Source organism: Oryx dammah, unplaced genomic scaffold (genome assembly GCF_014754425.2).
Source record: "Oryx dammah isolate SB20612 unplaced genomic scaffold, SCBI_Odam_1.1 HiC_scaffold_3, whole genome shotgun sequence".
Taxonomy (NCBI): Eukaryota; Metazoa; Chordata; class Mammalia; order Artiodactyla; family Bovidae; genus Oryx; species Oryx dammah.
Genome location: NW_024070187.1, coordinates 58,902,546 through 58,915,980, shown reverse-complemented (window position 1 = coordinate 58,915,980; position 13,435 = coordinate 58,902,546). Strand labels below are relative to the sequence as shown.

The 13,435-nt window shown below is 44.7% G+C and overlaps 1 protein-coding gene across 6 annotated transcripts in view; it reads left to right on the top strand.

The window, feature by feature from the left end:
• Nucleotides 1-12,585, top strand: part of RBM47 (RNA binding motif protein 47) — a 172,089-nt gene extending 159,504 nt beyond the window's left edge. For 5 of the 6 annotated variants that reach the window (XM_040238056.1, XM_040238059.1, XM_040238058.1 and 2 more), the window contains 4 exons: nt 129-1,288; nt 2,134-2,340; nt 5,334-5,533; nt 10,208-12,585. In XM_040238056.1, coding sequence (XP_040093990.1) covers nt 160-1,288; nt 2,134-2,340; nt 5,334-5,533; nt 10,208-10,447 — 1,776 coding nt within the window. In that variant the 5' untranslated portion in view covers nt 129-159 and the 3' untranslated portion in view covers nt 10,448-12,585. The remainder of the gene's footprint in view (nt 1-128; nt 1,289-2,133; nt 2,341-5,333; nt 5,534-10,207) is intronic. The other variant, XM_040238062.1, reaches the window with a different exon arrangement.
• Nucleotides 12,586-13,435: the final 850 nt, after the last annotated feature.

The window sequence follows — 13,435 nt, the reverse complement described above, 5'->3', positions numbered from 1 at the left end:
TAAGCGTGAGTCTTGGATGGCTTTAAGAAAAAAAAAGAGGAGAAAAAGAAGAAAAAAAAATTGTAGTCAAGTTGTGGCTCAACTTGGTGTAGATTCTAGGCTCATCCTCTCCCTCCTGCCTTCCCCAGGTCTCCACCGGCCGTGGATGCCTGTGACATTATGACCGCAGAGGATTCCACCGCAGCCATGAGCAGCGACTCTGCCACCGGGTCTTCTGCCAAGGTGCCCGAGGGCGTGGCGGGCGCGCCCAACGAGGCAGCGCTGCTGGCGCTGATGGAGCGCACGGGCTACAGCATGGTGCAGGAGAATGGGCAGCGCAAGTATGGCGGCCCGCCGCCCGGCTGGGAGGGCCCGCATCCGCAGCGCGGCTGCGAGGTCTTTGTGGGCAAGATCCCCCGCGATGTGTACGAGGACGAGCTGGTGCCAGTGTTCGAGGCGGTGGGCCGCATCTACGAGCTGCGCCTCATGATGGATTTTGATGGCAAGAACCGCGGCTACGCCTTCGTCATGTACTGCCACAAGAACGAGGCCAAGCGCGCCGTGCGCGAGCTCAACAACTATGAGATCCGCCCCGGACGCCTGCTGGGCGTGTGCTGCAGCGTCGACAACTGCCGCCTCTTCATCGGCGGCATCCCCAAGATGAAGAAGCGCGAGGAGATCCTGGAGGAGATCGCCAAGGTCACGGAGGGCGTGCTCGATGTGATCGTCTACGCCAGCGCGGCCGACAAGATGAAGAATCGTGGCTTCGCCTTCGTGGAGTATGAGAGCCACCGTGCCGCCGCCATGGCGCGCCGCAAGCTCATGCCCGGCCGCATCCAGCTGTGGGGCCACCAGATCGCTGTGGACTGGGCCGAGCCCGAGATTGACGTGGACGAGGATGTCATGGAGACCGTGAAGATCCTTTACGTGCGCAACCTCATGATCGAGACCACCGAGGACACCATCAAGAAGAGCTTCGGCCAGTTCAACCCGGGCTGCGTGGAGCGCGTCAAGAAGATCCGCGACTATGCCTTCGTGCACTTTGCCAGCCGCGAGGACGCCGTGCACGCCATGAACAACCTCAACGGCACCGAGCTGGAGGGCTCGTGCCTCGAGGTGACGCTGGCCAAGCCCGTTGACAAGGAGCAGTACTCCCGCTACCAGAAGGCAGCCAAGGGTGGCGGCGCAGCCGAGGCAGCAGTGGTGCAGCAGCCCAGCTACGTGTATTCCTGTGACCCCTACACGCTAGCCTACTATGGCTACCCTTACAACGCGCTCATCGGGCCCAACAGGGACTACTTCGTGAAAGGTTAGTGGGGGTTCCTCGCCTACGTGGGCGGGAATGGGGGAGACGCATCTGCCAGATGGATGCCCTTTGGGAGGTGGTGGCTGTCATTTACTGAGCTGGTGGACGGCGACCCCTCCTACTCACCCTCATTGGGGCAGTCACTGCTGCAGCATCGAGGAAAATGTAGATGGTTCATATATACAGCGTGAGGTAACGTTACCCATCACGTGCAGCATGCAAGCTTTGCTTGCGTTCTGCCCTCTCAGGGCCTTTATCCAACGTGGGGCTAAACGGCAAGGCTCTGGGTTCTTAGGTTAAAGCCTGCTTGTGAAATTAAACCTTTAGAATGTTGGGGAGTGAGGGGCACAGTATTGTTGGGTTTGTGTTGTTTTGTTGTTCTTAGTCACTGACTAGCCTGTACTGAAAGCAGGCATTACATTGGAAAGCAAAATACTTGGGTTCTGTGTCCTGCCGTCTGATTAACCAGCTCTGTGACTTTAGTCAGCCCCTTTAAGCTCCCGAAGCCTGTTTTCTCACGCCTAAAATGAGGAAGATGAACTAGCACTTCCCCTTCTACATCTAGTTTTGTGACCGTCTTAGAAAATTTTTATTTATTGGAGTGGCAGTTACAATCCTAGGAACTCACCCTTCAAGTTCATCTTGTGTACTAAGCAGACATCTTAGGATGCATCTAGGCTGGAGCCAGAGAGTCTGAAGCATCTTCCGAGCTCACTAAAGAGCAGAGGTGTAGCCACCTGTAGCTTAGAGCCAGAACAGATATCAAAGTGCCAAGAACCTTGGGTTAAGATCCACCTCCTGCACAGTTGCTGTTGGTAGCTCATCATTTTTTGTGTTGTTATTATAAGCAGGCAGCATAAGAGGCCGGGGTCGAGGTGCAGCTGGCAACAGAGCCCCGGGCCCCAGGGGTTCCTACCTTGGGGGATATTCTGCTGGCCGTGGTATATATAGCCGATATCATGAAGGAAAAGGAAAACAGCAAGAAAAAGGATATGAACTTGTACCGAATTTGGAAATCTCTGCCGTCAACCCAGTTGCCATTAAGCCTGGTACAGGTCAGTATAAACCAGAGTGAGAATGCATTTATTCAGCCTGAACCCCAACTCTCTCTCTTTGAGCTGACTTCCTCGGCACTTTGATCTGCACATGGGTTCCTCTTCTCAAAGGCAGGCAGAGATTAGGCAAGGATCGTGGCCTCCTGGGCCTTCTTATCTAGAGCTTGGGGGATGGTCTAATTTTGACCATGTTCAAGTCAAACTTTCTTATAGTGGGTTTTCCAAATGGCTGTTGCCAGTTGTTAGACTTTTTCTCAATTAGGCAGGTTCTCAGTTAGGGAGGTTGGGGCGAGGGGTGCGGGGGTAGAAAAATGTGAGGCTCTTCTGTATCTTCTACCAGCTAAAAGCTTTCTATTCCTTACTCAAGCCTATTTTGACCCCAGTCATCAGAAGCCAGAAGGTGCAACTCTGCCAGTTCTGAGAGTTGTTGGGAAATTCCCCTTCAGGAGTAAATAACACTCTTGTCCCTTGTCGTGGTCTTAACCAACCAGAACACCTGGGAGTAAGGCAGCAGAGAAACTTTCTGCAGCTAATTCCCAGCTCTCATTTCCACCTCTTGCTGGATCAGTAGATTGAGGGTAGAGGGGCACTCAAGTAGTTGAAGCCAAGGACCTTGAACTTTGCTTCCACCCTCCAGGCCCCACAAACCAGTTTTCCCACGTTGTTAATGCTCATCAGTCGTCTGAGACAGGTCTTTTTTCTGATCCTAAGCTGCAGGGAGCTTTATTGAACTGCACAGTGTGAGCACGGCACAAACTCCCTATGTGCACACACCATCCAAGCACCCTAACACATGGGAAATTCCATCGTGATACTCCTCCAGACCTTCTCCCAGTCTCATGGAGGGTAGGTTGAAGAGCTCTTTGAGAGCATCCGCACTTCGAAGCTCAGCTCCTGACTTCGTGTTGGCTGAGGACTGTACTCCTTCCCCTAGCTAAAACAATTTCAAGGGAGCTGTGTATAAGGAGTGTAGGTTGGCATTGGCCACATAGGGGCTTACAAAGCCTTTTCTCAGTAGAGCTTCCTTTTGAAGTAATCCAGTGATTTTTTTTCTTTTTTAATGCCTGTGAAAAAAATTCTGCCACTTCTGCAGTTAAGTGACTCCTTAGACTGGATTTCCTAGGAAATGTCATTGATGCATCAAACAATATAAAACTGATCCTGTTTCTCTCTAATTCCATAAAGCAGAGCCTGGATACAGGAGTTGTCACTTCTGCTTGTTGGGAAAGGTATTCCCATTGGCAGTAGTTTAAGATTTAACTAGAGAAAAGAAAAGTCACTCAGTCATGTCCAACTCTTTGCAAACCCATGGACTGTCCGTGGAATTCTTCAGGCCAGAATACGGGAGTGAGTAACCTTTCCCTTCTCCAGGGAATCTTCCCAACCCAGGTTTCCCGCATTGCAGGCAAATTCTTTACCAGCTGAGCCACCAGGGAAGCCCAGAGAAAAGAACTCAAAGATCTTTAAGCATGTAATTGTGTTCTGAGGCATGGGGTAGAAATTCCTGTGGCTGGTAGCCAGAACAATCCGGAGTTGCTTAGTACAACTCAGATGTAGCTCAAACTTAACAGCCCTTTCTAGGCGCTGTCCCCTTGACCTCTATTTCTGATTCATTCAGAAAATTAGAACTCTGTAATTTTAGGAGGAACTCCAGGCAATAGTGAAGTATCTAGGCACAAGATCATATAGATGGAAAGGCAGGTAAAAGATCTAGTTTAGATTTTAGATATATTTCATTGAATGACTGTACCATTGTTTAGCCTACAGCCATTTCTCTTTGGGCTTCCGCAGTGGCTCACTGGTAAAGAATCTACCTGCGAAGCAGGAGACATGGATTTGATCCCTAAGTCGGGAAGATCCCCTGGAGGAGGGCAACCCACTCCAGTATTCTTGCCTGGAGAATCTCATGGACAGAGAAGCTGGGTGGGTTACAGTCCATAGCGTCACCAAGAGTTAGACAAGAATGAAGCAACTGAGCACACAGCATGCAAGCATTTCTCTTTACCTTATATCAAATCGGCTTTTATTCGAAGAAATTAACCTACAGTTGGAGAATAAAAATAAGTGAAAGTATACTCTGTTGTGTGCATTTCAATATTCTTACCATCCTCAAAACATACAACACACACTCACACAACCTCCCCCAAATCAGGGCTTTTTTTTTTTTTGTCTTTTTACCTCTCCTTATACATTGGAGAAGGGCATGGCAGCCCACTCCAGTATTCTTGCCTGGAGAATCCCATGGACAGAGGAGCCTGGCAGGCTGTACAGTCCATAGGGTCGCAAAGAGCCAGACATGACTGAAGCAACGCAGCAGCAGCAGCAGCAGCATCATACACTGACATTCAAACATGTGATCTGTCTGATCCTCTGGTTGAAATGAGTCCTTTGAACTTTATTCACAGAAACATGTCTTTGCATTGGCAGGTCGGGGAGGATATACACTGACCTCTGAGTTCTCAGAATGAAACTCTCAATAGCACCTGCTCTTTAAAACGTGGTGAAAGTGAAAAAGGGCAATGGGGCTGGTACTGAGTAAGATAGGTGATAAGGAACTGGCAGGCTCTTCTCACACTCTTGGGCCTCAAGCCTCTGCTCTCACTTCTTATTCTGAGCCTGTTTTCTCAAAATTGCAAGGCCCTTTCTTGCTCTGTAGGACCTCAAGAATACGAGTCTAAATGCTATTCTGTTCCAAATTCTGTTAGCAGTAGAAAATGTGGGCACAGAAACTTAACTGTAGGCTTGCCTACCCTGAGGAGCTGTGGGGAGATCCCACCCATTGCCACATGGTTCCTTTTGAAAGTCCAGCAGGATATAGGGTACCTCCACCTCCCCTCTCTTCCTCTTGGATAGCACCTGTAGTGAGAGAACATTCGTTTGCACGCAGAGCCCCTGGCTGCTAAACTTGTTTTTAAAAATATTGAGGAAGTGATGGCGCTTCCCTCAGTGACTAGAAGTGGCTGACCTCTGCTTCCCTTTTCCTTCTCTTGCAGTGGCCATCCCTGCCATCGGCGCCCAATATTCCATGTTTCAGGCAGCTCCGGCCCCTAAAATGATTGAAGATGGTAAAATCCACACAATGGAGCACATGATCAGCCCCATCGCTGTGCAGCCCGACCCAGCCAGTGCTGCTGCGGCCGCTGCGGCCGCCGCTGCGGTCATCCCTGCCGTGTCCACGCCGCCGCCTTTCCAGGTAGGCTTCTTGCTGCGGTGTTTGTGTGAGGTCTCATGTATCACGGATTCACTTAATACTCCGCAGGAGCACTGACACTGTGCCTGGCTTTCTGCTAGAACTATGGGTCTGAGTGATAGAAATATTTTTGTAAGATAAATCATGACAGGACAGGAAAATGTTAGATAAGAATTGTACTATCCTAAAATTGCCACTGTATTAAAGATAGGAAGCAATATCCAAAAATGACATATGTAATTTCTCAGAGTGTCGTTATACACCCTATTTTTTTGTTAATGACATAGGATAATTTTTAACTCATGTCCGTATGGTTACAGAGGTGACACACAGAGTCCCAGGGGATGGTTCATGCCAGATTGTAGTCTTTGCATTCCAGATTATATAGTCCAGTAAAGGTTTTTTAAAGTTCTGCCCCTCTTCCTCCTCTCCATCTCTCTCTATGAGTATATCCATAGGTATATATGTATGCATATATATATGTGAGTGCCTGTAGAGAGATAGAAATGTCTATAAAGGGTTATGAAACTTTACAAAACTCTCCCAACCATATCCAACTATTCCCATTTCTCCTCCCAATCCAGTTTTACCGTTCCATCCTCCTTCCCCACCTTTACTCATAGTGTTCTCCTCTATCTGGTTTTTTTCTCTAGAACCTTTTCCATCTACCTCACCTTGGAAACCATCTGTCTTGTACATCTCAGTATTGGCTACTTGACTACCAGTCAAGTTCTATGTTCTGTCTCCCCAATTAAAGTATTTCCAGACCAAGAGCCACATCTTATATATATTTCTTTGTTTCTGCAATATGTAGCACACAGGGAATACCTAGACTATATATCATTTTCCTAGACAGAAAAATAATCTTGTTGAAGCTATCCTTTGTGAAGCAGTGAATATCAAACACCTCATCAATCCATAAGCATAAAAACTCAGGCCGGGGATGTCTTGTATCTGACTGGATAAGAATTATCGAGGAGACATGTTTATAAAACAGAGATTCTTAGATTCAAACCCCAGAAGACTCAATTCAGCAGAACTGGGCTGGCATTCTAGAATCCATATTTTGTCCCACCTCCTCAGGAATGCTGAAACAGCTAGGCTTGTGAACCCCAGCAGTGGTCTTGGGTTGGAAATGACTCACAAGGTAGTTATTACTGTGTCCTGATTATAAACACATGCAGTACCTACAAGTATTACCTAGTGGAATTCTGCTAATTCTAATTCCTCTTTACTAGGAAACTGGTGAACTTTGGTCTTTGCTGAGTGGTCACAGTTGTGGTTAGACCCAAATTTCAGGCTTCACGATTGCGTTCTGGATTGCAGGCTGTTTCTGTCTGGTATCAGTCTGCACGGAAGCTGGCCTCGGGGTCTTGTGGTTTGGGATTTGTTCAGTGTGCTGTCCTTATCAGTAGATTTCTATGGCAGTGGTTCCCTCCTCCGGTATAGTCTGCAGAATGCCTGGGGCCACTTCCTCTGCAACGCAGGAATGGCTTCTTTGAGTGTGTGGCCCCGCTGCTCTCCCTCAAAGCTGAGTACTGTCTGTCCTGCCTTGAGTTCTTTGACCTGGGTTGTCTGATACGTCCTGTCCTCCGCCTCCTCTGCGTTCTCTGCCAAACTGCAGCAGAGGAAGGAGCATTTTAATCTCCACAGATTGGTAAAAAGAACACTTTTCAGAGTGAAACCACACATCGGTTCCCCGTGACCTTCCTGGGGAACACCTGCCATCTTCCTCCTCTGTTTTGCAGGAGCTCAGAGATGTTCCTTTGTAGCCATTTAAATCCAAAATTTCATATAGCCTTCGCAGGCAATTAAAAAAAAAAGCTTGCATGTGTAGACAGTCTTTTTTTCACGTTTATTCCTCCAAATGTTTCAATCTTCACAGCGAGTCAGTGGTATAGGTAGAGCAAGAACCATTCCTTTTCTGAGAGGAGGGGGAATTGAGGCCTTGCTCTCTCCTCCTCCCCAACTCCTCACACTCAGCCTCATCACACTCCCCTGAGCTCAGGTGTCAGGCTGCACTGCTGTACCTGGAGTGGTTTCTCTCAGATGTCACCTTCCTGGTGATCCTTTCCTTTGTGCATTTGTCATTAAAGAGATGTCCACAGATTTGGAGAAGATAGCTTGTGTCCTGCTATGAACCACAATCTTCCCAGTTGCAAAGTTTCTCTCCTTGGTGTAAAGTGTTACTAACGTTCATTGTGGCTGCGTTGTAGCAGGCAGGATAATGCAAGGCTAAATGCACAGGTGCCAGACTCACACATCCCATTGCTTAAAAGCTGTGTCACCTGTGCAAGTCATTTAAAACATCTAAGCTCCATATAATCCACCAGCTTCATTGGTGGTTGTGATGATGTTTCAATAGTGTCACTTAAATAAGGCACTTAGTGCCTAGCAGACTGTAATCTCTGTTATTGTTATCATTTAGATATTATTTGTAACTATTATTTGGATTACAGTTGAAAAAAATGACTCTTCAATTCTGAACATAATTTTGTAACTCTAATTTGTAGATTTTTGTAAAGGAATGATAAGTAATTCCTTTATAAAACCCAGGAAGAAATAATTTTTTAAAATCTAATTCTCCCTTTTACATATCCTGAACTATTTGTACCACAGGGCATGCTATGAAACATAAGGTACACAAGATGTTTTGTTAAATAAATGTATGATTTATTTTTTTACCAAATTTTTACCAATATTATTTTTACCAAAATTTTTACCAATATTATTTTTTGTTTTACCAAAAATCTCCTTTTCCCTTAATCAGTCCACAGAAAGAACTCCATAGCAAACATTTTGGAAAATACTGAACCACAGTCTTGCTTGTCTGCTTGTTCTGAAAATGTAGTATGTTTCACTGTCATCAGAGAGAAGGAAGCCTCCTGGACTTTCAGAGCCAGCATGGCATCTACAGTAAGGCAGCTTCAGATAGCGCCTCTTTCCTCACTTCCTTATCATGTGGAACTCCCACCTTATCCAAGTGAAAGTGAAAGTGTTAGTTGCTCGGTCGTGTCCGACTCTGCAACCCCACGGACTATAACCCACAAGGCTCCTCTGTCCACAGAATTCTCCAGGCAAGAACACTGGATTGGGTAGCCATTCTGTTCTCCAAGGAATGTGACGGACCCAGGGATCGAACCCAGGTCTCTGGCATTGCAGGCAGATTCTTTACCATCTGAGCCACCAGGGAAGCCCCCACTTATCCTTCAAAACCCAGCTCAAATTTTTCCACTTCAGAGATGCTTCCTCTTGCTCCTCAAGTCAGTTGGCCTCTGCTCTAAGCTTCCACAGCAGCTGTGTGTTTAGTGGTGTCATATCTTAGGTCGGCGATGGCTGAAGCGAACGCATTTGTTGAAGATCCTGTATGATCACAATCTTTTTAGGTCACAGCTTAAGATGCTGGCCCTTGGGAGAGCTGTGTACTTTGTTCCATAAAGTCATAGACTGTGCTCCTCTCCATTCTTGATACATCATGTTCCCTCAGTTAGGTATGAGTTGAGGCAGCTGGCTTGTATTTTAGGAAAAATACTTATTCATAATTACAGTGAGATCAACTGAGTAAAAGGTAGACCTCAACTCCCGCTCTGGTATGTAGGCTGATTGAGTAGAATGGTGGGCAGAAGATTCCAGAGTATGTGCACTTTCCCTGAACATTCCAGTTCTGTCGTGGTCACCAGTTAGGAATCTGAATGTGCCTTGAGGATGCAACTCCACTTCAGTGGCTCCTATCTCAGTCCCTTACGATTATTGCTTGTCTGTCCATCTGCCCTGAGAATGGAAACTTTAGTTTCTCTGTCATTTCCTCACCCCTGGGAGTTGAATGAATGAATGGGGTTGTTGAATGAATGGGTATGTTGTTGTTATTCAGTCGCTCAGTAATGTCCAATTCTTTGCAACCCTATGGGCTGCAGCATACCAGGCTTCCCTATCCTTTATCATCTCCCTGAATTTGCTAAAACTCATATCCATTGAGTCAATGATGCCATCCATCTCATCCTCTGTCGCCCCCCTCTCCTGCCCTCAATCTTTCCCAGCATCAGGGTCCTTTCCAGTGAGTTGGCTCTTCACATCAGGGTGGCCATAAATATTGGAGCTTCCGCTTCAGCATCAGTCCTTCCAGTGAATATTCAAGTCTGATTTCCTTTAGGATTGGCTGGTTTGATCTTGTTATCCAAGGGACTCTAAAGAGTTTTCTCCAGCACCACAGTTCGAAAGCATCAATTGTTTGATGCTCAGCCTTCTTTATAGTCCAGCTCTCCATACATGACTACTGGAAAAACCAAAGCTGCGACTGTACAGACCTTTGTTGGCCAACTGATGTCTCTGCTTTTTAATATGCTGTCTAGGTTTGCCATAGCTTTTCTTCCAAGGAGCAAGCATCTTTTAACTTCTTGGCTGCCATCACCATCTGCAGTGATTTTGGAGCCCAAGAAAATAAAGTCTCTCACTGTTTGCATTGTTTCTCCATCTACTTGCCATGAAGTGATGGGACCAGATGCCATGATCTTAGTTTTCTGAATGTTGAGTTGTAAGCCAGTTTTTTCACCGTCCTCTTTCACCTTCATCAAGAGGCTCTTCAGTTCCTCTCTGCTTTCTGCCGTTATGATGGTATCCTCCGCCTATCTGGTTAGATGCCTACAGGTGATCAATTAAGGATGCTCTCTCTCCCCTCAGGGTCGCCCAATAACTCCAGTATACACGGTGGCTCCAAATGTTCCGAGAATTCCCACTGCTGGGATCTACGGAGCCAGTTACGTGCCATTTGCTGCTCCAGCCACAGCCACGATCGCCACACTACAGAAGAATGCAGCGGCCGCCGCTGCCGTGTACGGCGGATACGCAGGCTACATACCTCAGGCCTTCCCCGCCGCTGCTATCCAGGTGCCCATCCACGACGTGTACCAGACCTACTGAGACCCGCCGCCGCCGCCACTGAAGGAACACTTTACTATTTATGAAGAAAGACCGTGTTCGGTTAGCACACACGAAACCTGAATGCGAAGAATGTTATCAAATACCATACTGGAATATTTTATATTACATGAAGTTTTCACTAGTTTTTTAAGACTGTTTTCAATTTAGCAGACCTGTGTTCATACATTTCTAAGAGACTTGCAATGGTTTGTGCCTTAAACACCATCTCTTAAAAATTTGTATGTGGTAGTACATTTGTATAGAGGTTTTTGTTTTTGTATTTTTAAGGATATATTTTCAGTTATGAAGGTTATTTTCTTAACTTCTGCACTCCAGAGATTTCTATTTTGTAGTACCTTCAATAATATATCAAGTATATATTAAAAAAGCACACTTGAGCAGCTAGGGAACTATTTTGGAAAATATATTCAATATTTAAAGATACAAACAATAGTGCTTTAAAAATACTACAGAAAACATTATTTTAAAAGTTATACTGGAAAGTGCAATTATAAAATGAATGAAACCTCTATTTCTGCTGGAATTAAGGGTTGACGGGTGTTAACCATGTGTTATTCACGATGGTTCTGTTCTTTAAACGCTCGACCTCTCCTTAAGCCAGTATTGAAAAGACTTGTCACATTTCTGAGTCCAAACACTGGAAGGCGCTGTCACCTGCTGCCATCGTCCTGGGCCCCTACTCAGTGTCCATGTGCCTTTGCTCTTAGATGTGTCACCTCCCCCCCCACCCCCACCCCCACCTTCCCCAGACCCACCTTCATATTTGGCAAGTCAAGGACAAATTAATTACTCTGACAGAGAACATTGATGGCTTTTATACTTCTTTTTGTTAGGGTTTTTTGTTTTGTATGGGTTTTTGTTTGGGGAGGGTTGTGGTTTGGTTGGGGAGCTATTTTCAATAGCAGAGTATGTGTAAGCACAAGATTTTAATAGTTTGCATAAGGCATCTTTGCATAGCTATTTAATTGTCCCATATGAAACCTTCACTCCTTTCTTAACGCTTTTATTATGTATTTGTTTTGAAGTCTAAGTTTGTAGAGACAGAGAATGTTATTATAGACAAGACCCCAAAGGCGGCTGTGCTTCTAGCTGCCTTATCATGTTTCATGCACAATGTCTGTGGTTGTCAGGGGTGTTGGAAATATTGTGTTTATTGAACAGGGCCTCCCTCCGCTGTTGCTGTGCATGTGGCAAGTGAACTGAATTGAGGCGTGCACAGCCAGGAGGAGGAGGAGAGACCTGTAGGAGTAAAGGATAGTTTGTAAATATCTCCTAATGCTCATTTTTAGTTGTTTTATGTTGCAGAAATTCATGGTATATAGTTGAATGCAAAACGAAACCATTTTATTTCAATGTTATTAAACAGTTTTGTTTTATTAGGAAGTAAATGTATTGTTGCAGTGTTTTGTGCCTGTTTAAAGGTTTTTGTTTAGCAGAGTGAATGTAAAATACAGTAAAATGTTAAGATTGTCATCTACTTTATGAAATACATCAACTTGGATTTTTTTTTTTTAAGGTTCTAACAAGGAAGTGAGGTGTGCAATAGATGGCAAGGACATAGTTGTGTTTTTACGTCATATTAGAGATTCCATCAAATGTTTCCACTCACTGAATTTTGCTGATGGCTGAATTCTTATTGTGGATTAATAATAGGGTCATGCCCTTAGCAGATGTTTTAGTTCTGTTTTACATTTTAAATTAAGAGATTCCCAGATGCTCTCTTTTCCCTCATCTTAGGGTGGGATGAATTTTTTTATATATAAGCAATATTTATTTAACTATTCTATAAGATTATTGAGTGCCTGCAAAGGCCTTTAAACATTCCTAGCCTTCCTTTCCATCATTGTTAAATGACAGAAAGTAATTGTGCAATGTTTCTGATGATGTACCCAGCGAGCTGCATCCAAACTCAAATCCGTTGTAATGAGTAATCCAACAAAATGCAGTTTGCGTTCAGTCCCCATCCCTTGACTTTGTATGAAAGAAGTGCTGTCTTACTATCCTTCCAGTGAAGGGTTAATTAGCACAGAGGTTCACTGGATGAGACTGACCCAGGGATCTTACTGTATTTTACATGTGCCTGTAAATTATTTGCAAAAATGGAAAAAAAAAAAAAAGGAAAAAAATGGTGTCTTAACATGGCAACTACCAAACTACCTTAAAAATAAATGTTGGTGACATAGCCAGTTAAGTATCAGTGAGCCTCCTACCTACCTTTAGGTCTGCCTGTTCCTCTTGTTTCAAAACCATTTCAGATATGTACACTACTGAGGTAAGTTTGTAACTTGAAATGTGAACTTTTTTTTAGGGTTAAGAACAAACTATAAAAATCTTTAAAAAAAAAAAAAGCTTTCGAGTTCTCTGTTTTCAAACATGCTGGCAGTTTAGTTGTTATCTTTAGTTGCTTTGTATTTGAAAAGCTTTTAAGTTTATTTAGATCTTGCTTCATTTACAATACATTCTTAGGATGTATGCAGTAAATAAAACTTTCTTAAAGCAATTTCAATACCTTATTTTAAATTGTGTTTTCTTTATACACTTTCCCCCCCCCCCCAAACAAAATTAGAAAAAATCCTTATAGCATAGAAGGAATCGACTGTTTCTGGCTGGAGAAAGTCATATCTTTGATTTGGAATTATTAATGAAGTTGAGGTACATAGTAGAAATTGTGAATTATCAGTGTTTGCAGCCTTGGGTCCAGGTGGTAAAAAGTTGAACACTCAACTACTACTTAGCGTCTGGATTAGAGTAGGATGTGGCAAAGCCTGTCACTGTTCTCAGTGCTGAAGTTTGTTTATGATCCCAAGAGCTTTACACTTAGATATCTACATGGACTCAGCTGATGTGACATTGAGTTGTTCGATGGTCTCATGAAAGTACTGGTGTGACCTGTATGTTGGTCACCTCACTGGAAACCAGTTTTCTGTTTCACCTTTTTTGACAGCATGCAGCAAGATTAGCAAGACA